At 45.0% G+C, this 23,806-nt stretch overlaps 1 protein-coding gene across 2 annotated transcripts in view; it reads right to left on the bottom strand.

The window, feature by feature from the left end:
- tmem63c (transmembrane protein 63C) overlaps positions 1-23,806 on the bottom strand; it is a 91,850-nt gene that overhangs the window by 5,611 nt on the left and 62,433 nt on the right. For both annotated transcript variants that reach the window (XM_061895316.1, XM_061895318.1), the window contains 9 exons: positions 21,531-21,684; positions 21,341-21,447; positions 3,256-3,342; positions 3,099-3,164; positions 2,856-3,018; positions 2,665-2,770; positions 1,348-1,515; positions 1,105-1,217; positions 934-1,008 (listed from right to left, as the gene is read on the bottom strand). In XM_061895316.1, coding sequence (XP_061751300.1) covers positions 934-1,008; positions 1,105-1,217; positions 1,348-1,515; positions 2,665-2,770; positions 2,856-3,018; positions 3,099-3,164; positions 3,256-3,342; positions 21,341-21,447; positions 21,531-21,684 — 1,039 coding nt within the window. The remainder of the gene's footprint in view (positions 1-933; positions 1,009-1,104; positions 1,218-1,347; positions 1,516-2,664; positions 2,771-2,855; positions 3,019-3,098; positions 3,165-3,255; positions 3,343-21,340; positions 21,448-21,530; positions 21,685-23,806) is intronic.

Here is a 23,806-nt window from a genome sequence, read left to right as displayed (position 1 = left end):
CATGTCAAGTTAATATCTCATAGGCTCAAGTTATCATTATCTGGCCACATATTATTATCTTTTTAAGTAATTTGTGGCTAAAGCATACCAAACTATTTCCCACTACAGAGTGCGATTAATTTAAGGCCTAATTATGGGTATATAATACTCAAATGTACTGTATGTACTGCTGTGCCTGACACGTTCAGAGTAGTTTGAGTGATTATAGTAAGTTTATAATACACCAAGACCTCAACGGTGGAATAGGCGGAGGATGATTGCTAAACCTATGGAGCATCACAACGGCTGCAGGAGAAAAGGGTCTCCAGTAGTCTTGGACTCCATGCCACTGGATCCTGACCCAGATCTGTCAAGGATCGTGTGGTGACTGTCTGTGCACCAGTCTCCCCATGTTAAACAAAGTCACGCACAGGCATCCTCCATAAAGGAATACCCCCCCACCAGGATGATTTTCATACTTGCTTCGAGTGACCGCCGATGATGATGATGATGATGATAATACAACATGTTGTGACAGTCGTTTACATTTCAGTAAAATTATATCAATGCAATGTGCTTATTCTTTGCTTGTTGTGTCAGAAATTATTGTTATATTTTTGTTGTATGATGTCAAATATTACCTTAAAAAAACCTCTCTGTCTGGAATCCCCTTACATTACATCACGCTGTAATTTAATAATACCATTGCATCATGTTTTGGAGACAGAGTGGGTAAATTTGATTGGCAGCTATTTTATAGCTCATGAAGCCAGCATTTGTTGTTGTTTAATCTCGAATGTCAAGAGTTTCAAAGCAGCATGTCAATACATTACCCTTCAGGACAATTTCAAATTAAACACCCAAACAAAATTCAATTTGTGTCTGATGTAGCCAACTAAAGAACAGAACCAAGTCAATTTAAAACCAGCATATAACAAAAATTTGTTACTGTACACTTGAAGCTGTGGTTGAAGAAACTGTACTCCTGTCTGCATCAGTGAATGTTCGCTCTGTTGGCTGAGTGGACATCTGAAACAAACACACATGTTACATAAAGTAAAGGCGAGTGGCACTAAAAACCTCATTCATTATTTAGAAGTGCATATAAAGTTGAATTTGGCCTACCTGGTAGCTTGTTGACTTGTCCGGTTGTTTCTTAAGGCACAGGCGGAAAAGGGAAATGGCAACCGAGGAAAGCAGGGACACCAAAGTAAACAGAGTAATGGGATGTACTGAACCTGTGAAAGCAGCGCACAACTCTTCATGTCACCATTGAATAATGCCTGATACAATGACTTGGATGAATGAGAACGTCCATTGCCATGATACAATGGCAGGTCATAAATGTGGATGGAAGTGAAGAAGTACCTAATCTGAGAACGGAGAAGAAGAGCAACCAGAAGATACAGAGGATGGGTGCAAAGATGACCTGATGGATGGCGGCTCTGTGGATACGCTGATTGAGCTTGGTAGGAACGTATGCATAGTAAATGTTGTAACGGTCCACCATGTGCTTGAGGATGATGTAGAGCAAACCTGAAAAGGGGGCAATAACACACAAATATATTTTGATCAGCATCAATCAAAGGCAGCTCAAAGACCATAATGCATTTTGTATTAGATCTTTTCATTCCCTATAGAATAAATAATAAGATCTTACACATGGAAAACAATTTGAGAGAGCAGAAATATAAGTGTCTGACCGTGTTCAGTAGAATTCAGTGATGCCAAAAGATAATAGTTGTCCTAATAGTCACAGTTTTTTTAATCAATTTAAATCACAATCTTGTAAAATGACCCAAATAATTTGACAGCAATGCAATTGTACTGACAGAATGTCACACAAAAACATTTTATTTGAATCCACGTCATTTATTTGTTCGAAACCTAGTAAAGTGTTGTGTAAAGTCCTGTTGGGATGTATTGTGATGTGAAATTTGCCACTGTGTCTCCTCACTCATCTTTTCACTGGTCAGGCATTGACTTGATCACTGACTATAATAAACCTGCGTTTATTTTATGCATGATTAATGTGCAATTTATTTTCTGATTAATCACAAGCATTAATGTGTTAAATCTCTGACAGATCTAGTAGAATTCCTCCCCAAAAAACATACATATTTTGTTAGATGGTCAGTAGGTGTGAATGGCTGTTTGTCTACATGTACCCTCTGATTGGATTCCCAATCTCGCCCCAAATCATCTGGGATAGGCTCCAGCTTACTTGTGACCCAAATGAGAACAAGCGTAAACGTAAACTGATTGCTGGAATTTAATTTCCACTTGATGCACAATACGGCTTCTGACAGTGTATATGCCATAAAATGTATGGATGAATGTAATTTGAATAAAAATATAAATCTATGAGATTGCATTTTGTGGATGTATATCAAATATTTTTATATAAAAAACCAAGACCCCATCAGATACTATATTAGCCTCTTTTTGTTTGCCAAAACAGTAGTTTTGATTGGAGAAGTGATTTTGGTGGGGCTTGTGGAGCCACGGGCCAAGACAGGAGCATATTATTGGTTGTCTGGCAACAAAAAACCTGCTGTTCTGAGTGTTTGGAACAACAACAGCAGCAAATTCACACTTCGGACTGTCAAGCGTAATAGGAGCATGAGTTTACACACACAAACACACAGAGCAGGGGTTTAAAAAGGGTCGCTGAGTGTCTCTCACCAAAGGGTGTAATAATGGGGCATGTGATGCTATAGGTCACGCTGACTGCAAAGATACACATGGTCCAAGCGTACTCCAGGCCGAACTGGAACTCATATGTCTGGCTCTGTGTGCGGATACACAAGCACAATAAAACTTAACAATCTGGCAAATCCAAAAACCCTTGACCGAGCGTGAGGCCATCTGCTAACCCGTTTGACATGAATGCGCTCAGCCTGGGACTTGGCAAAGCAAAGGCGAAGGCCATACACCGTCAGCGCCGGGATACGAAGTAGCTCCATGGCGGTGCCAATCAGCCCGGACGTGATCACGTAATTCACAAAGAACGCGCCATTGTCAGGGAGAAAGACACACCTGCACAGACAGAGACAATATATCACCTTTCTGTTTTCAGGTAATATATGGACATTGTTTTCACATTTTAAACATCTTACTGGAATTTGACATCCTTTTCATCCAGAAAGTTGACATCAAAAAGCCAAGTGAAGAACACATCCAGACTGTAAAGAAAAGCGGGTTGAGGTGGTTTAGGTTAATACACACTTGAAATTCAAAATACTGTAGGTACATGTGCTGCTTCTGTGAGTGTACCTGGACAGACCAAGTGAGGGCAGGATAAGGACCATAAACACCAGAAGAAAAAAGCACTTGTGCATTGTGACCTGGTTCTCACCGGATCTGAACAAATTAGATGCATGACAGGGGCATCAGTGTGTAGGGTTTACAGAGACACTTCTATTCGGAATACCTGCACAACAATTTATTACCGCCTTAATTAGCAAAATAACTCCAAAAGTGATCAGTGCATTTTGCTGTCAAAAACGGGCCAGGAAAGTACCCCCACTCTTTTTTTACGAAGCCACGCTGTTGAAAAACATGCTGAATGCGGCTTGGCATTGTCTTGTTGAAATAAGCGGGGACATCCATGAAAAAGACGGCGCTTAGATGGCAGCATGTGTTGTTCCAAAACCTGTATGTACCTTTCAGCATTAATGGTGCCTTCACAGATGTGTAAGTTACCCATGCCTTGGGCACTAATGCACCCCCATACCATCACAGATGCTGGCTTTTGAACTTTGCGTCGATAACAGTCTGTATGGTTCGCTTCCCCTTTGGTCCAGATGACACGATGTTGAATATTTCCAAAAACAATTTGAAATGTGGACTTGTCAGACCACAGAACACTTTTCCACTTTGCATCAGTCCATTTTAGATGATCTTGCGCTCAGAGAAGCCGACAGCGTTTCTGGATGTTGTTGATAAATGGCTTTCGCTTTGTATAGTAGAGCTTTAACTTGGACTTACTGCTGTAGCGACAAAGTGTATTTAGTGACAGTGGTTTTCTGAAATGTTCCTGAGCCCATAGGGTGATATCCTTTAGAGATTGATGTCACTTTTTGATACAGTGCCGTCTGACGGATCGAAGGTGACGGTCATTCAATGTTGATTTCCGGCCTTGCCGCTTACGTGGAGTGATTTCTCCAGATTCTCTGAACCTTTTGATGATATTTGGACCATAGCTGTTGAAATCCCTAAATTTCTTGCAATTGCACTTTGAGAAACGTTGTTCTTAAACTGTTTGACTATTTGCTCACGCAGTTGTGGACAAAGGGGTGACCCTCGCCCCATCCTTTCTTGTGAAAGACTGAGCATTTTTTGGGAAGCTGTTTTTATACCCAATCATGGCACCCAACTGTTCCCAATTAGCCTGCACACCTGTGGGATGTTCCAAATAAGTATTTGATGAGCATTCCTCAACTTTATCAGCATTTATTGCCACCTTTCCCAACTTCTTTGTCACGTGTTGCTGGCATCAAATTCTAAAGGTAATGATTATTTGCAGAATTTTTTTATTTATCAGTTTGAACATCAAATATGTTGTCTTTTTAGCATATTCAACTGAATATGGGTTGAAAATGATTTGCAAATCATTGTATTCCGTTTATATTTACATCTAACACAATTTCCCCACTCATATGGAAACGGGGTTTGTACTTTAGCGGCACTGTGATCTATCTTATGCAGCTCTTGACATACTGAGCCGGTGAGCTGCTGCATCACCTCGTCGTTTGCATTTCTTGTTTAGCACTTAGCACTTGCTGGGTTGCATATGACGTAGCAGTGACATGCAGTCAGGGGCGGCAGGTGAGGCCAAGCCTCAACTACCATCATGGAAAGACGTTTTAAAAAAATAAAAATAAAAATATTATATTGTTATATGTATCCAGTGATTATACTATAAAGTTATCTTCCATTTAACGTCACCAGTTCTAAATTATTTTTTATTTAAAATTGCTTAATTTTCACATTTGCCGTTGAAATACTGAGAATTACTTGCGGTGAGTCACAGCCAGCTGAGTCTCCCGTGGATTGCGCAATGACACGGCTACCTGCTGCCTGCTGTGCAGTGAGACTGTATTGCTATATAAATTATATTATACCTTTCCATAGTTTAGTTAGATACGGTGTATAATGTACAGTGTATTTTGTCAACAACTGTATGTGTGTAACGTATTTCCTGTGCTGGGCAATCATAAAACTGCTGCGAAGACGTACAATGTGAGGCTCCTGTTCTCCGGCCTCCTGGTGGTAGAGGGCGCTAGTGATCCCAGAGATCATTCTTGCACTACTCGGCTAGGCCGAAGCCGGTATGTTTTAAAGTTGTCGTTTGCCTGCATATCGTAAAAACAACCGTCCAACATTTTACAACTAATTGTAAACGTATAGGTGCCGACCATCAGGGCCGAGTTGCGACGAAAGAGTGTGTCGATGTTGAGATATTAAGCCGAGTTGGTAAGTGAATTTGTTTTGCTAATAGTAGCTACTAGCCGTACCCATGTGTTTTCTATGGGCGGTTAGCATCGGGTTTTAATCCCGTTTCCTCCAACGTTTCTGATCCGATTGAATTTATATTTATGTCGAGTGTTTATTCTGGGTACTTAAATATGGTGACTGAGTATTGTGGCGTTTTAAGGCCATCTGCATTTTTTATGCAACAGTAAAGACAATGAATTAACACTAACGCTGGAGCGCAGTTACACATGTGTTACACCTGTCATAGTGACAACACTATGTACTGTTGTGTTTGTTATTTTCTGCATACATGTGATTATTTAATATTGTTAATGTTAGCAGTTTTATCGCTAATAATGATAATGATAAGTGTAATTTATTTATACTATACTATACTAGCTAAAGTACCTGCTACATTAAGTTAAAGTACCAAAGATTGTCACACACACACTAGGTGTGGTGAAATGTGTCCTCTGCATTTGAACCATCCCCTTGTTCACCCTTTGGGAGGTGAGGGGAGCAGTGAGCAGCAGCGGCCGGGAATCATTTTTGGTGATTTAAACCCCAATTCCAACCCTTGATGCTGAGTGCCAAGCAGGGAAGAATGCTGGTATGAGCTTTCAAACATAACCCGTTAGCTGCTACCGTTAATCTGACTGTGATGAAGTCAGTGCCTCACCAGCCATGAACCTCACCGCACGTCACTGTGACGTAGTGTCTGTTTTTCTTCTTTGCGGCTTAATCCCCATAAAGGTAAACCAGCTTGAGCGTAGTATTCAAACACGTGAGAGTGAGTGTATTCCGTATTGTTTTCTGTTCTTGGGTGTTCCAACTTTCAATCGTTCAAATACAGAGACAGCAAAGAGCTTTTATAAACGTAATAAAGTCAGGGAAAAAACAAAAGCGCGTTGAAGGAAATGGCCCTTAAAATATCACTTTTTTATCATCTTGTAGATTACAATTGGACCATGCTCATGTCTGCTGATATCACTTTATAAAATCTTTGATTTGTTTGAGAAACCTTCTGTGATGCAATTGAGTTTATTCTCTAGTTCTATTAACCGTGTTTGAGAGCAGAACTAAATGTAAAGAAAAGACAAGAGACCACATTAGTTTTTCTTTTCTTTGGTGGTTGCGATGCCGAAATATATCTACGAAGACCTGGTTGTGCAAATAAACTTACGTCATGTTAAGTCTTAGTAATAAATAATGTAATTGTAGGTACAATCCACTGTATTTTTGTTGTCTGTTTTTATAGCAGAAACTAAATGCTTAGTTGTTGTTGTACAGGAAAGCCAAGTTTTTTATTTGACATGAATGACCACATTATAGCGTTTTTGATATTTGTTAGCATCAAGAAATTATCTTTAACAGTAGTAATTAACTAGATGAACACATTTCTTATAGTCTCCACAGCATATACTATATCTTGATATCGCGAGCAAACATTTCTGAACAACAGGGACATCTATAGCTAAATAATGAGACAAAATATGAACCTCACAACATAGAAACAACTGCAGACATGAATTGTAGATGAGACTAATATTGTAAGCAGGAAGTCAACTGCAAAAAAACTTTTTCTCATTAACTGCACAATTACAGCAGCACGGCACTTGTTACACGTCAAAAAAATACGGTACCTAGCGATGCACGAATTGATCTAATTGTCTTTCACCGGTTAATGCTTAATTTGTGAACCCCTCCAATCTTTTCTTCTTTAAATCCTTGTGTCAAATGAAATGAGGTCGTTGCAGTAATGTCTTGGTAGTGATGAATGCTTTAAATCTTTAAAAAATATTTTTTCTTAAGAGTGTATAAATCCACTCCCATCCTATTTTAGGTATTTTTGTCATGATCGCTTATATATTCGCCTCAAACATTTCAAAATACGCCAAAATCTTCACTGATCAAGTTAAATGAAGTTGAGACTCGAGACCAGGGGTGTCCAAACTTTTTGACGGGGGTCCAGCATTGGGCTTATAAAATTGGGTTAGGGGCCGAAAGCAGAGCAACATATACTGAACAAAAATACAAACGTTTGTATTAGGGCTGCGAATCTTTGGGTGTCCCACGATTCGATTCAATATCGATTCTTGGGGTCACGATTCGATAATATATCGATTATTTCGATTCGATTTGATTCTCGATTCAAAAACCATATTTTTCCGATTCAAAACGATTCTGTATTCATTCAATACATAGGATTTCAGCAGGATCTACCCCAGTCTGCTGACATGCCAGCAGAGTAGTAGATTTTTGTAAAAAGCTTTTATAATTGTAAAGGACAATGTTTTATCAACTGATTGCAATAATGTAAATTTGTTTTAACTATTAAACGAACCAAAAATATGACTTATTTTGTCTTTGTGAAAACATTGGACACAGTGTGTTGTCAAGCTTATGAGATGCGATGCAAGTGTAAGCCACTGTGACACTATTGTTCTTTTTTTTTTATTTTTATAAATGTCTAATGATAATGTCAATGAGGGATTTTTAATCACTGCTATGCTGAAATTATAACTAATATTGATACTGTTGTTGATAATATTCATTTTAGTTTCACTACTTTTGGTTTGTTCTCTGTTGTGTTTGTGTCTTCTCAATTGCTCTGTTTATTGCAGTTCTGAGTGTTGCTGGGTCAGGTTTGGTTTTAGAATTGGATTGCATTGTTATGGTATTGTTGTGTAGTGGTTTGTTGGATTGATAAAAAAAAGAAAAAAAAGAAATGCTTTTTTATAAATGAGAATCAATTCTGAACTGCACAGCGTGAAGATCGCAATTCAAATTCAAATCGATTTTTTCCCACACCCCTAGTTTGTATAAGCACAACAGTTTTGTTTTTGCTCCCATTTTTTATGAGTAGAACTCAAAGATCTAAAACTTTTACTATATACACAAAAGACCTATTCCTCTTGTTCACAAATCTGTCTAACATGAGGCAACGTTTTCGGGTGAATGGCACAACAATGGGCCCCAGGATTTCGTCACCGTATCACAGTGCATTCAAAATGGCATCAATAAAATGCACTTGCGTTTGTTGTCCGTAACATACGCCTGCCCATAAAATAGCCCCACCCCCATCGTAGGCCACTCCATTTCCAACGTTGACATCAGAAAAGCGCTCTCCCACACGACGTCACACACCGATTCTGCCCTGAGCAGTGAAAACTAGGATTCATCCGTGAAGAGAACACCTCTCCATTGTGCCAGGCGCCCTCGAATGTCAGCATTCGCACACCGTTGACAGTTACGACAACGAACTGCAGCCATGTCAAAACCACGATGAGGATAACGAGCATGCAGATGAGCTTCCCTGAGACGTTTTTCAGTTTCTCAATTGTTGCACCAGCTGTCCAGGTGGCTGGTCTCAGACGATCATGGAGTTGCACCTGCAGGATGGGGAGATCCTGGGCTGGTGTGGTTACAAGTGGTCTGCGGTTGTGACGGCGGTTGGATGTACTGCCAAATTCTCTGAAACACCTTTGGAAACGGCTTATGGTAGAGAAATTAATATTTAATTCAAGGGGAACAGCTCTGGTGGACTTTCCTGCAGTCAGCATGCCAACTGCACGCTCCCTCAAAACTTGCAACATCTGTGGCATTGTACTGTGTGATAAAACTGCACATTTCAGAGTGGACATTTATAGTGGGCAGTTTAAAGCACACCTGTGCAATAATCATGCTGTTTAATCAGCATCTTGATATGCCACACCTATGAGGTGGGATGAGTTAGCTTAGCAAAGAAGAAATGCTCATGAACACAGATTTAGACAGATTTTTGAACAATATTTAAGAGGAATAGGTATTTTGTGTTTATAGTAAAAGTTTTAGATCTTTGAGATCAACTCATGAAAAATGGGAGCAAAAACAAGTGTTGCGTTTATATTTTTGTTCAATGTATGGATACCCGAATACGCACACACACACACACACACACACACACACACACACACACACACACAGTCTAACTGTATATGAGTACATATTGTTATAATATAATGAATACATAATTAACAATAATTATAACTGGTTGTTGTAAAAGTTCAACTCCTACCTTGTTTACTTCCGTGACAACCTACTTAAAGTTTTTTAATCAATCAGAAATATCAAGGAGCTAAAATGCACCAAACATGGATAAGTGTGGAGTTTTGCATTTTTCCATTCATTCCTAATAATGTATGACTGTAATTTAGTTTTTTATGGTGATTGGACGTTTTTCTTTTTTTATAATATCCACAAAGTTCAATGAGCAGGTTGTGTTATGTCTGACCATGTTTGTTGAGTATTTGTGCTGGTTGCTTTTTTTTTTCTCTTTACCATGACTTGGAAAAGTTGTTTGGATTGGGTCATATAGGTGAATGATGTGCTGTATGATTACTAGATACATTTTTGGTTGAGTTACATTGGTTGGCCACCAGATGGTGACAATTTGGCAACAATTATTCCGCTGGCTATTTGTATATGGCCAAATTTTTTATTGAACTTGTGCTGGGCCGCGGGCCAATTTTAGACACCCCTGCTCTAGACTATCGCCTGAAACCCGGAAATGCCTTTAGGTCATTTGACTGCAACCCAGCAATAGTGCTATTTGCTGGATCTGCTTTTCACTAAACTTATAAAATGTGTAGCTCATCCTTCTTATATTCAGAGTCACAAATATAAGTATCGGGATCATCTTTTGTTCCAAAATCGTCGTTGTTGACTCTCATAAAGCCTGCCATGATTAGTAGTAATTGTTGTTGAAGGAAATAGCGAACGTTGTGATGTGTCTTTAAAATTAAAGCGCCGCCGTATGCTTAAAATTACAAAAATATGTAAATAATACATGTTTTTGTGAATGTGCCTGTTACCCTGTATTTCTGGACTTTGGAGCGCACCGGTATATAAGCAGCAACCACAACATTCTTGAAATGTTTTTCCATATATTAGCGGCACCAGACTATAAGCCGCAGCAAAGTTGTGAAATAAGTTATTTACACAAAAAGAGTGTGAAAATGTTTACTTACATACTTTAATTGTTTCATAATGGTGTCTGTAACACGGCAGTAAAATGGTTGATCAAACAAAAACAATGTATAGTTATGTATTGATTCAGTTTCCCTAATTCCTCAGTAAATTCATCGTCATGGACCCGCTTACTGCGGAAGCTAACTCTCCAATCAGCTAAACAGACTCAATAACTCCACAGTGATGTCTTTGTCAATTTCCAAAGAAATTTGTGGAACTGGAACAATACAAAAATAGTTCCATTGTCAGGTAATAGTTCCATTGTCAGGTAATACCTGAACTATTGTCAGGTATTACCTGACAATAGTTCCATCCATCCATCCATTTTCTACCGCTTATTCCCTTTCGGGGTCGCGGGGGGCGCTGGCGCCTATCTCAGCTACAATCGGGCGGAAGGCGGGGTACACCCTGGACAAGTCGCCACCTCATCGCAGGGCCAACACAGATAGACAGACAACATTCACACTCACATTCACACACTAGGGCCAATTTAGTGTTGCCAATCAACCTATCCCCAGGTGCATGTCTTTGGAGGTGGGATGAAGCCGGAGTACCCGGAGGGAACCCACGCATTCACGGGGAGAACATGCAAACTCCACACAGAAAGATCCCGAGCCTGGATTTGAACCCAGGACTGCAGGAACTTCGTATTGTGAGGCAGACGCACTAACCCCTCTGCCACCGTGAAGCCGACAATAGTTCCATTGTCAGGTAATACTAACAACGCTAGCAACATTACATTTTGATAGCACGTAAAAATATACATGAAAACACTCCTACGGACATCCCACATGGGATGGTTTAGTAAGAATTGTTTTAGTTATATTGTAAAACTTACAAACATTGCTTGGAGTGACGGACTAAGAATCCATTCGAGTAGAAATGCTATGGATGATTAAAAGACAGAACTGCACTTCCACTTCCAGTTCAAAGCTTTAAACAGCAGAAAAAGACTTACAGGGATTCACCCAGCAACACCGGCAGGGAGCGAACTCGTGAGCTGTCCTATCCATTCCAACAACTTGTTGGCTAGCAGAGGTGTCACTCCACTGTATCTTAACAACTGTCTTTTTGCGCCACTAAAAAGTGAAACCATACTTGATCGAGGGGTGCAGCCACTTTAAGGATGAAATACTTCGATCCATCACCATCCCCTCAGACTAAAGCTGATTTATCTAAAACAGGGGTCACCAACTTTTTTGAAACCAAGAGCTACTTCTTGGGTACTGATTAATGCGAAGGGCTACCAGTTTGATACACACTTAAATAAATTGCCAGAATTAGACAATTTGCTCAATTTACCTTTTATAAATAAATTTGTATATATAAAAAAATGTGTATTTCTGTCCGTCATTCCGTCTTACATTTTTTTCCTTTTACGGAAGGTGATGAAATGAATAAATGATGAAAAAAACACTTCATTGAACGGTTTAAAAGAGGAGAAAACACGAAAAAAAATAAAAATACAATTTTGAAACATTGTTTATCTTCAATTTCGACTCTTTAAAATTCAAAATTCAACCGAAAAAAATGAATAGAAAAACTAGCTGATTCGATTCTTTCTGAAAAATATAATTTAGTAATAATTAGTAATTTTTCCTGATTAAGATTAATTTTAGAAATTTGATGAAATGTTTTAAACAATCTGCACTTTGTTGTAATATATAACACATTAGATCAAGCTATATTTCTAACAAACACAAATCACTATTTCTTTTAGATTTTCCAGAACAAAAATTTTAAGAGAAATTCAAAATATTTTGAAATAAAATTTAAATTTTATTCTACAGATTTTTTAGATTTGCCAGAATATTTTGGGAAATTTTAATCATAATAAGTTTGAATAAATATTTCACAAATATTTTTCGTCGAAAAAACAGAAGCTAAAATGAAGAATTAAATTAAAATGTATTTATTATTCTCCTCTCTGAGCTGCCACCTTATCGTGGTAGAGGAGTTTGCGTGTCCCAATGATCCTAGGAGCTATGTTGTCCGGGGGATTTATGCCCCCTGGTAGGGTCTCCCATGGCAAACAGGTTCTAGGTGAGGGATCAGACAAAGAGCAGCTCGAAGACCTCTATGAAGAAGACAAAACATAGACCCAGATTTCCCTCGCCCGGACGCGGGTCACCGGGGCCCCCCTCTGGAGCCAGGCCCGGAGGTGGGGCGCGATGGCGAGCGCCTGGTGGCCGGGCAACGTGGGTCACCCCTCCAATGGGCTCACCACCCATAGCAGGGGCCATAGAGGTCGGGTGCAATGTGAGCTGGGCGGCAGCCGAAGGCAGGGCACTTGGCGGTCCGATCCTCGGCTACAGAAGCTAGCTCTTGGGACGTGGAACGTCACCTCACTGGGGGGGTAAGAGCCTGAGCTAGTGCGCGAAGTGGAGAAGTTCCGGCTGGATAGTGTCGGACTCACTTCGACGCACAGCAAGGGCTCTGGAACCACTTCTCTCGAGAGGGACTGGACCCTCTTCCACTCTGGCGTTGCCGACACTGAGAGGCGACGGGCTGGGGTGGCAATTCTGGTTGCCCCCCGGCTTGAAGCCTGCACGTTGGAGTTCAACCCAGTGGACGAAAGGGTAGCCTCCCTCCGCCTTCGGGTGGGGGTACGGGTCCTGACTGTTGTTTGTGCTTACGCACCAAACAGCAGTTCAGAGTACCCGCCCTTTTTGGGTACACTCGAGGGAGTACTGGAAAGTGCTCCCCCGGGTGATTCCCTTGTCCTACTGGGGGACTTCAACGCTCATGTTGGCAACGACAGTGAAACCTGGAGAGGCGTGATTGGGAAGAATGGCCGCCCGGATCTGAACCCGAGTGGTGTTTTGTTATTGGACTTTTGTGCTCGTCACAATTTGTCCATTACAAACACCATGTTCAAACATAAGGGTGTCCATATGTGCACTTGGCACCGGGACACCCTAGGCCGCAGTTCCATGATCGACTTTGTAGTTGTGTCATCGGATTTGCGGCCTTATGTTTTGGACACTCAGGTGAAGAGAGGGGCAGAGCTTTCTACCGATCACCACCTGGTGGTGAGTTGGCTGCGATGGTGGGGGAGGACACCGGACCGACCTGGCAGGCCCAAACGCATTGTGAGGGTCTGCTGGGAACGTCTGGCAGAGTCTCCTGTCAGAGAAAGTTTCAATTCCCACCTCCGGAAGAACTTCGAACATGTCACAAGGGAGGTGCTGCACATTGAGTCCGAGTGGACCATGTTCCGCACCTCTATTGTCGAGGCGGCTGATCGGAGCTGTGGCCGCAAGGTAGTTGGTGCCTGTCGGGGTGGCAATCCTAAAACCCCTTGGTGGACACCAGCGGAGAGGGATGCCGTCAAGCTGAAGAAGGAGTCCTATCGGGTCCTTTTGGCTCATAGGACTCCGGAGGCAGTGGACAGGTACCGACAGGCCAAGCGGTGTGCGGCTTCAGCGGTCGCTGAGGCAAAAACTCGGACATGGGAGGAGTTCGGGGAAGCCATGGAAAACGACTTCCGGACGGCTTCGAAGCGATTCTGGACCACCGTCCTCCGCCTCAGGAAGGGGAAGCAGTGCACTATCAACACCGTGTATGGTGCGGATGGTGTTCTGCTGACCTCAACTGCGGATGTTGTGGATAGGTGGAAGGAATACTTCGAAGACCTCCTCAATCCCACCAACACGTCTTCCTATGAGGAAGCAGTGCCTGGAGAATCTGTGGTGGACTCTCCTATTTCTGGGGCTGAGGTCGCTGAGGTAGTTAAAAAGCTCCTCGGTGGCAAGGCCCCGGGGGTGGACGAGATCCGCCCGGAGTTCCTTAAGGCTCTGGATGCTGTGGGGCTGTCTTGGTTGACAAGACTCTGCAGCATCGCGTGGACATCGGGGGCTGTACCTCTGGATTGGCAGACCGGGGTGGTGGTTCCTCTCTTTAAGAAGGGGGACCGGAGGATGTGTTCCAACTATCGTGGGATCACACTCCTCAGCCTTCCCGGTAAGGTTTATTCAGGTGTACTGGGGAGGAGGCTACGCCGGATAGTCGAACCTCGGATTCAGGAGGAACAGTGTGGTTTTCGTCCTGGTCGTGGAACTGTGGACCAGCTCTATACTCTCGGCAGGGTTCTTGAGGGTGCATGGGAGTTTGCCCAACCAGTCTACATGTGCTTTGTGGACTTGGAAAAGGCATTCGACCGTGTCCCTCGGGAAGTCCTGTGGGGAGTGCTCAGAGAGTATGGGGTATCGGACTGTCTTATTGTGGCGGTCTGCTCCCTGTACGATCAGTGCCAGAGCTTGGTCCGCATTGCCGGGAGTAAGTCGAACACATTTCCAGTGAGGGTTGGACTCCGCCAAGGCTGTCCTTTGTCACCGATTCTGTTCATAACTTTTATGGACATAATTTCTAGGAGCTATGTTGTCTGGGGGTTTTCATGCCCCCTGGTAGGGTCTCCCAAGACAAACAGGTCCTAGGTGAGTGATCAGACAAAGAGCAGCTCAAAGACTTCTATGGAATTACAACGAAATGAACCCAGATTTCCCTCGCCCGGACGTGGGTCACCGGGGCCCCGCTCTGGAGCCAGGCCCGGAGTTGGGGCACGATGGCGAGCGCCTGGTGGTCGGGCCTGTTCCCATGGGGCCCGGCCGGGCACAGCCCGAAGAGGCAACGTGGGTCATCCCTCCAATGGGCTCACCACTCATAGGACGGGCCATAGAGGTCGGGTGCATTGTGAGCTGGGCGGCAGCCAAAGGCAGGGCACTTGGCGGTCCGATCCTCGGCTACAGAAGCTAGCTCTTGGGACGTGGAACGTCACCTCACTGGGGGGGAAGGAGCCTGAGCTAGTGCGCGAGGTAGAGAAGTTCCGGCTGGATATAGTCGGACTCACCTCGACGCACAGCAAGGGCTCTGGAACCAGTTCTCTCGAGAGGGACTGGACCCTCTTCCACTCTGGCGTTGCCGGCAGTGAGAGGCGACGGGCTGGGGTGGCAATTCTGGTTGCCCCCCGGCTCAAAGCCTGTACGTTTGAGTTCAACCCAGTGGACGAGAGGGTAGCTTCCCTTCGCCTTCGGGTGGGGGGACGGGTCCTGACTGTTGTTTGTGCTTACGCACCAAACAGCAGTTCAGAATACCCACCCTTTTTGGGTACACTCGAGGGAGTACTGGAAAGTGCTCCTCCGGGTGATTCCCTTGTCCTACTGGGAGACTTCAACGCTCATGTTGGCAACGACAGTGAAACCTGGAGAGGCGTGATTGGGAAGAATGGTCGCCCGGATCTAAACCCGAGTGGTGTTTTGTTATTGGACTTTTGTGCTCGTCACAGTTTGTCGATAACAAACACCATGTTCAAACATAAGGGTGTCCATATGTGCACTTGGCACCAGGACACCCTAGGCCGCAGTTCCATGATCGACTTTGTAGTTGTGTCATCGGATTTGCGGCCTTATGTTTTGGACACTCGGGTGAAGAGAGGGGCGGAGCTTTCTACCGATCACCACCTGGTGGTGAGTTGGCTGCGATGGTGGGGGAGGATGCCGGACAGACCTGGCAGGCCCAAGCGCATTGTGAGGGTCTGCTGGGAACGTCTGGCAGAGTCTCCTGTCAGAGAGAGTTTCAATTCACACCTCCGGGAGAACTTTGAACATGTCACGAGGGAGGTGCGGGACATTGAGTCCGAGTGGACCATGTTCCGAACCTCTATTGTCGAGGCGGCTGATTGGAGCTGTGGCCGCAAGGTTGTTGGTGCCTGTCGTGGCGGTAATCCCAGAACCCGTTGGTGGACACCAGCAGTGAGGGATGCCGTCAAGCTGAAGAAGGAGTCCTATCGGGTTCTTTTGGCTCATAGGACTCCGGAGGCAGTGGACGGGTACCGACGGGCCAAGCGGTGTGCAGCTTTAGCGGTCGCGGAGGCAAAAACTCGGACATGGGAAGAGTTCGGGGAAGCCATGGAAAACGACTTCCGGACGGCTTCGAAGCGATTCTGGACCACCATACGGCGCCTCAGGAAGGGGAAGCAGTGCACTATCAACACCGTGTATGGTGCGGATGGTGTTCAGCTGACTTCGACTGCGGATGTTGTGGATCGGTGGAGGGAATACTTCGAAGACCTCCTCAATCCCACCAACACGTCTTTCTTTGAGGAAGCGGTGCCTGGGGAATCTGTAGTGGACTCTCCTATTTCTGGGGCTGAGGTCGCTGAGGTAGTTAAAAAGCCCCGGGGGTGGATGAGATCCGCCCGGAGTTCCTTAAGGCTCTGGATGCTGTGGGGCTGTCTTGGTTGACAAGACTCTGCAGCATCGCGTGGACATCGGGGGCGGTACCTCTGGATTGGCAGACCGGGGTGGTGGTCCCTCTCTTTAAGAAGGGGGACCGGAGGGTGTGTTCCAACTATCGTGGGATCACACTCCTCAGCCTTCCCGGTAAGGTTTATTCAGGTGTACTGGAGAGGAGGCTTCGCCGGATAGTCGAACCTCGGATTCAGGAGGAACAGTGTGGTTTTCGTCCTGGTCGTGTAACTGTGGACCAGCTCTATACTCTCGGCAGGGTTCTTGAGGGTGCATGGGAGTTTGCCCAACCAGTCTACATGTGCTTTGTGGACTTGGAGAAGGCATTCGACCGTGTCCCTCGGGAAGTCCTGTGGGGAGTGCTCAGAGAGTATGGGGTATCGGAATGTCTTATTGTGGCAGTCCGCTCCCTGTATGATCAGTGTCAGAGCTTGGTCCGCATTGCTGGCAGTAAGTCGGACACGTTTCCAGTGAAGGTTGGACTCCGCCAAGGCTGTCCTTTGTCACCGATTCTGTTCATAACTTTTATGGACAGAATTTCTAGGCGCAGTCAAGGCGTTGAGGGGTTCCGGTTTGGTGGCCACGGGATTAGGTCTCTGCTTTTTGCAGATGATGTAGTCCTGATGGCTTCATCTGGCCGGGATCTTCAGCTCTCACTGGATCGGTTCGCAGCCGAGTGTGAAGCGACCGGAATGAGAATCAGCACCTCCAAGTCCGAGTCCATGGTTCTCGCCCGGAAAAGGGTGGAGTGCCATCTCCGGGTTGGGGAGGAGACCCTGCCCCAAGTGGAGGAGTTCAAGTACCTAGGAGTCTTGTTCACGAGTGGGGGAAGAGTGGATCGTGAGATCGACAGGCGGATCGGTGCGGCGTCTTCAGTAATGCGGACGTTGTATCGATCCGTTGTGGTGAAGAAGGAGCTGAGCCGGAAGGCAAAGCTCTCAATTTACCGGTCGATTTACGTTCCCATCCTCACCTTTGGTCATGAGCTTTGGGTCATGACCGAAAGGATAAGATCACGGGTACAAGCGGCCGAAATGAGTTTCCTCCGCCGGGTGGCGGGGCTCTCCCTTAGAGATAGGGTGAGAAGCTCTGCCATCCGGGAGGAGCTCAACGTAAAGCCGCTGCTCCTCCACATCGAGAGGAGCCAGATGAGGTGGTTCGGGCATCTGGTCAGGATGCCACCCGAACGCCTCCCTAGGGATGTGTTTAGGGCACGTCCAGCTGGTAGGAGGCCACGGGGAAGACCCAGGACACGTTGGAAAGACTATGTCTCCCGGCTGGCCTGGGAACGCCTCGGGATCCTCCGGGAAGAGCTAGACGAAGTGGCTGGAGATAGGGAAGTCTGGGCTTCCCTGCTTAGGCTGCTGCCCCCGCGACCCGACCTCGGATAAGCGGAAGATGATGGATGGATGGATGGAATTTCTAGGCGCAGTCAAGGCGTTGAGGGGTTCCGGTTTGGTGACTGCAGGATTAGGCCTCTGCTTTTTGCAGATGATGTGGTCCTGATGGCTTCATCTGACCGGGATCTTCAGCTCTCACTGGATCGGTTTGCAGCCGAGTGTGAAGCGACCGGAATGAGAATCAGCACATCCAACTCCGAGTCCATGGTTCTCGCCCGGAAAAGGGTGGAATGCCATCTCCGGGTTGGGGAGGAGACCCTGCCCCAAGTGGAGGAGTTCAAGTACCTAGGAGTCTTGTTCACGAGTGAGGGAAGAGTGGATCGTGAGATCGACAGACGGATCGGTGCGGCGTCTTCAGTAATGCGGACGTTGTACCGATCCGTTGTGGTGAAGAAGGAGCTGAGCCGGAAGGCAAAGCACTCAATTTACCGGTCGATCTACGTTCCCATCCTCACCTATGGTCATGAGCTTTGGGTCATGACCGAAAGGATAAGGTCATGGGTACAAACGGCCGAAATGAGTTTCCTCCGCCGTGTGGCGGGGCTCTCCCTTAGAGATAGGGTGAGAAGCTCTGCCATCCGGGAGGACCTCAAAGTAAAGCCGCTGCTCCTCCACATCGAGAGGAGCCAGATGAGGTGGTTCGGGCATCTGGTCAGGATGCCACCCAAACGCCTCCCTAGGGAGGTGTTTAGGGCACGTCCAACCGGTAGGAGGCCACGGGGAAGACCCAGGACACGTTGGGAAGACTATGTCTTCCGGCTGGCCTGGGAACGCCTCGGGATCCCCCGGGAAGAGCTAGACGAAGTGGCTGTGGAAAGGGAAGTCTGGGCTTCCCTGCTTAGGCTGCTGCCCCCGCGACCCGACCTCGGATAAGGAGAAGAAGATGGATGGATGAATGGATGGTATTTATTATTCTTTACAATAAAAAAAAAAAAAATTTGGAACATTGGTTTAAATTGTCAGGAAAGAAGAGGAATGAATTGAAAAGATAAAAGGTATGTGTGTTTAAAAATCCTACATTCATTTTTAAGGTTGGATTTTTTTCTCTAAAATTGTCTTTCTGAAAGTTATAAGGAGCAAAGTCCATCCATCATCTTCCGCTTATCCGAGGTCGGGTCGCGGGGGCAGCAGCCTAAGCAGGGAAGCCCAGACTTCCCGCTCCCCAGCCACTTCGTCTAGCTCTTCCCGGGGGATCCCGAGGCGTTCCCAGGCCAGCCGGGAGACATAGTCTTCCCAACGGTAGAAAGCTCCGCCCCTCTCTTCACCCGAGTGTCCAAAACATAAGGCCGCAAATCCGATGACACAACTACAAAGTCGATCATGGAACTGCGGCCTAGGGTGTCCTGGTGCCAAGTGCACATATGGACACCCTTATGTTTGAACATGGTGTTTGTTATGGACAATCCGTGACGAGCACAAAAGTCCAATAACAAAACACCACTCGGGTTTAGATCCGGGCGACCATTCTTCCCAATCACGCCTCTCCAGGTTTCACTGTCGTTGCCAACATGAGTGTTGAAGTCCCCCAGTAGGACAAGGGAATCACCCGGGGTGGCACTTTCCAGTACTCCCTCGAGTGTACCCAAAAAGGGTGGGTATTCTGAACTGCTGTTTGGTGCGTAAGCACAAACAACAGTCAGGACCCGTCCCCCCACCCGAAGGCGAAGGGAAGCTACCCTCTCGTCCACTGGGTTGAACTCATACGTGCAGGCTTTGAGCCGGGGGGCAACGAGAATTGCCACCCCAGCCCGTCGCCTCACACTGCCGGCAACGCCAGAGTGGAAGAGGGTCCAGTCCCTCTCGAGAGAACTGGTTCCAGAGCCCTTGCTGTGCGTCGAGGTGAGTCCGACTATATCCAGCCGGAACTTCTCTACCTCGCGGACTAGCTCAGGCTCCTTCCCCCCCAGTGAGGTGACGTTCCACGTCCCAAGAGCTAGCTTCTGTAGCCGAGGATCGGACCGCCAAGTGCCCTGCCTTCGGCTGCCGCCCAGCTCACAATGCACCCGACCTCTATGGCCCCTCCTATGAGTGGTGAGCCCATTGGAGGGATGACCCACGTTGCCTCTTCGGGCTGTGCCCGGCCGGGCCCCATGGGGACAGGCCCGGCCACCAGGCGCTCGCCATCGTGCCCCAACTCCGGGCCTGGCTCCAGAGCGGGGCCCCGGTGACCCGCGTCCGGGCAAGGGAAATCTGGGTTCATATTGTTGTAATTCCATAGAAGTCTTTGAGCTGCCCTTTGTCTGATCACTCACATAGGACCTGTTTGTCTTGGGAGACCCTACCAGGGGGCATGGAAGCCCCCAGACAACATAGCTCCTAGGATCATTGGGACACGCAAACTCCTCTACCACGGTAAGGTAGCAGCTCAGAGAGGAGAAGAAGCAAAGTAAAAAAATAAATGAATTTGTCTTTAAAATTTTCTAATTATATTTGAGTTTTGTCTCTCTTAGAATTAAAAATTTCGAGCAAAGCGAGACCAACTTGCAAGTAAATAAATAACATTTAAAAATCAGAGGTAACTCTCTGGTAAGTGCTGGTATTTGAGCTATTTTTAGAACAGGCAAGCGGGCTACTCATCTGGTCCTTACGGGCTACCTGGTGCCCGCCGGCACCACGTTGGTGACCCCTGATCTAGACTTTAAGCACAAACTGACATCCTCTTAGACAACTTTTTCACAGTTGCTATCGATTAAATGCCTTGAGAATGTGAAATTGCATGTCTCCAGATAGTTCAGGTGCCTGATGTTGTGGCCCGTGAGCGCTCAATTGAACATGATTAACACATAATGAGAAATCATGCTACGGTGTGTCAGCTGACTTGTTATGGAGCTGGCGGGCTCATTAGCACGGACGAGGCATTTCACTTCAGTAAACAGTTGATTTGCATTCGGTCCTTCACACATCACGCCTGCACAACACGTTTGTGGGGGTGGTTATGTAAAGACAGGGCGCTGATAGGTGCTGCATGAGGTTGTCTCCTTATGTGCAGCTGCTCTGCTCCGCCTCCCGCCGCACCGAGGAGCAGTGCATGATGACTGCTGTGCATATCGCTATCCTCACATGGAGATCTCTATGACAACCTTCCCAGAATAACAGTGCGACTAGAGTGACACAGGGAAGTAGCGAGAGCAACATGGTGAACGAGGGAAAAAATTATTGAGATAAAAAATTATGCATTACACAAGGATACATTTGAAGAATTATTAGGATGGAGAATATTGGGACTACCTGGTCCAGTGGGACTCGAAGACGGCTGAGTAGTAGACAACAAATGGCAGCAGTACTGAAAACATCCAAAGCAGGAGGGTTGGGAAGAATTGAGTGATGACAGGACTCTGAGTTGGACAGAGAAAATCAATCAATCAATAAAGGGGGGGTCAAACGGCAGCTTTGATTTCACTTGGCCTCCAACTCTGACCTGCAGACTTTCCACAGGCCTGGTGACGTTGAACTTATCAATGGTGTTGACGATTATGGCGGGAGTGGTAAGAAAAAAGAGCAGCAAAAAGAGGAGGATGTTGAGGAGGATGCACCGAAGCCACCAGCGAGATCCACAGACTGACAGGTTTTCCCTAGTGTGAGGGGGTGGAAGGATAATGAGCCTCAACATCCAGCAGGACAGTTCTCACCTTCTCCACTTGAAATATTTGTACTTGATGTTGTGACACAGGCCTGAAATAGCCACGGTTAACCTCTTGTATGCAAAGAACCCTTTCGTACACTAAATTGCAACCAATTAGCAACTAAAATTGCCGTCGTCTCTCTGCTTGACCGCAGAGGCGTCTGCTGTTGCATAATTTTAGAGAGGCTAATATATTTGCAAGACAAATACAAAGCAAACCAAATCATCAATTGTATTAATCTTTGAAGGCTTGTTTGAGTTACAGTATTCTCATTTCTCTTAAATAAGCATATGAAATGGAGGAATTACAAATATACATTTTAAGTTAACAGTTCCAGATGTTTGACAAACTTTCTTACATACAACTGTCTAAATGAAGTGTTGATAAGACTCTTGATAGAGAGACTGGTCACAGCATCATGGCCACTTACAATTTCCATTGAGACGATAACAATTCTCAATGTTGACGGACACTGTCAAAAGGTATATGGGTTAACATAATGGTAATTGTAATAGTATATTACAATTACCATTACAATTATAAGGGTGCCCTGATACTTTGTCAAATTTCCCATCAGATAAAGTTATTGGAGCCTTGAGTATTGGCTAGTACTGATATTAACCTATTATAATCCAAGCAGAAATCATATTTTGTTATTTTTTGGTGTGGAATGTTAGAAAAGGGTTGATCAAAGAGACAAGAATGGTAAGTAAGAAATACACTAACCTATTTATGAATAACCGTCTGGGATGTTTTTAAGTTGAAGTGGAGTACTAATTGTTTTGGCAGCACCAAGAGGCCACAAAAAAGAATGAAGTAGAGCTGATGATGCAATAAGTTGAAGGATGCGGACACGTTTGTTGCAGGATAATACACTTCTGCCTTGGATAAATGTATTGTATGTGTAAATAACATGCAACTATAATTATTTTATGCCTGTTTATATTGACAAATGTCTGTAATAGACTGCAATATTGTTCAATTTAGAACACTTATATATGCCTAGCTTGTGTGCGATTGTGTGCTTAGCTGTTGTGTAGCTTAGCTTTACACAGGCAAACTGCTTGTATCGAGGTGCTTATGTCAGACATATTAGATGCAAGACGATACAATCCGATATTTGTTGTTTTGTGGCGTGGTGCGGTTGGAAGAGTGGCCGTGCCAGCAACCTGAGGGTTCCTAGTTCAATCCCCACCTTCTACCAACCTCGTCACGTCCGTTGTGTCCTTAAGCAAGACACTTCACCCTTGCTCCTAATGGGTTGTGGTTAGGGCCTTGCATGGCAGCTCCCTCCATCAGTGTGAATGTGTGTGTGAATGGGTGAATGTAGAAATGGTGTCAAAGCGCTTTAAGTACCTTGAAGGTAGAAAAGCGCTATACAAGTACAACCCATTTACCATTTATAACCCATAATGGAGCGATATCTGATTATCGGGGGATACCTCAACTAGCATAGGTTATTTCGAGCAAGCAAAGGTGGTTCCTCTCACTTGGTGTCTTCAATTTTTTTTTTTTTAAATATTAGACAAAGATCAAGGTGCAGTACTGGAGTCAACAGAATTGGTAGATAGCTTTTACAATACATAAATAATGAAACAAATGAAAGAACGAGTAAGAGATGACAGAAAGATTGTTGGGTAATTAGTAGGTACAGAATAAGTAATAACATGTTCATTAATGATAAAAGAATTAGGTGTAAACAGCAAGTACAGTAGTTAAATGTACTTAAATATTGAATATACTTGGCATAGTCTTGTATGATAAACAGATAAAATAGGTAATACATAATAAATAATTCCTTATTAAAACAATACAATTTGGGAATACGATAGCAGACACCGTGGTTCATCTTTTTTTCTTCCTTATAACATGTCAACTCAATGTGTGTATTACAGTGTGTATGACTGCGTGGGTTCCCTCCGGGTACTTCGGCTTCCTCCCACCTCCAAAGACATGCATCTGGGGATAGGTTGATTGGCAACAAACACTAAATGGGCCCTAGTGTGTGAATGTGAGTGTGAATGTTGTCTGTCTATCTGTGTTGGCCCTGCGATGAGGTGGCGACTTGTCC

The sequence above is a fragment of the Nerophis ophidion genome, linkage group LG03 (assembly GCF_033978795.1).
Source record: "Nerophis ophidion isolate RoL-2023_Sa linkage group LG03, RoL_Noph_v1.0, whole genome shotgun sequence".
Taxonomy (NCBI): Eukaryota; Metazoa; Chordata; class Actinopteri; order Syngnathiformes; family Syngnathidae; genus Nerophis; species Nerophis ophidion.
This window is presented reverse-complemented; position numbering and strand designations above follow the sequence as displayed.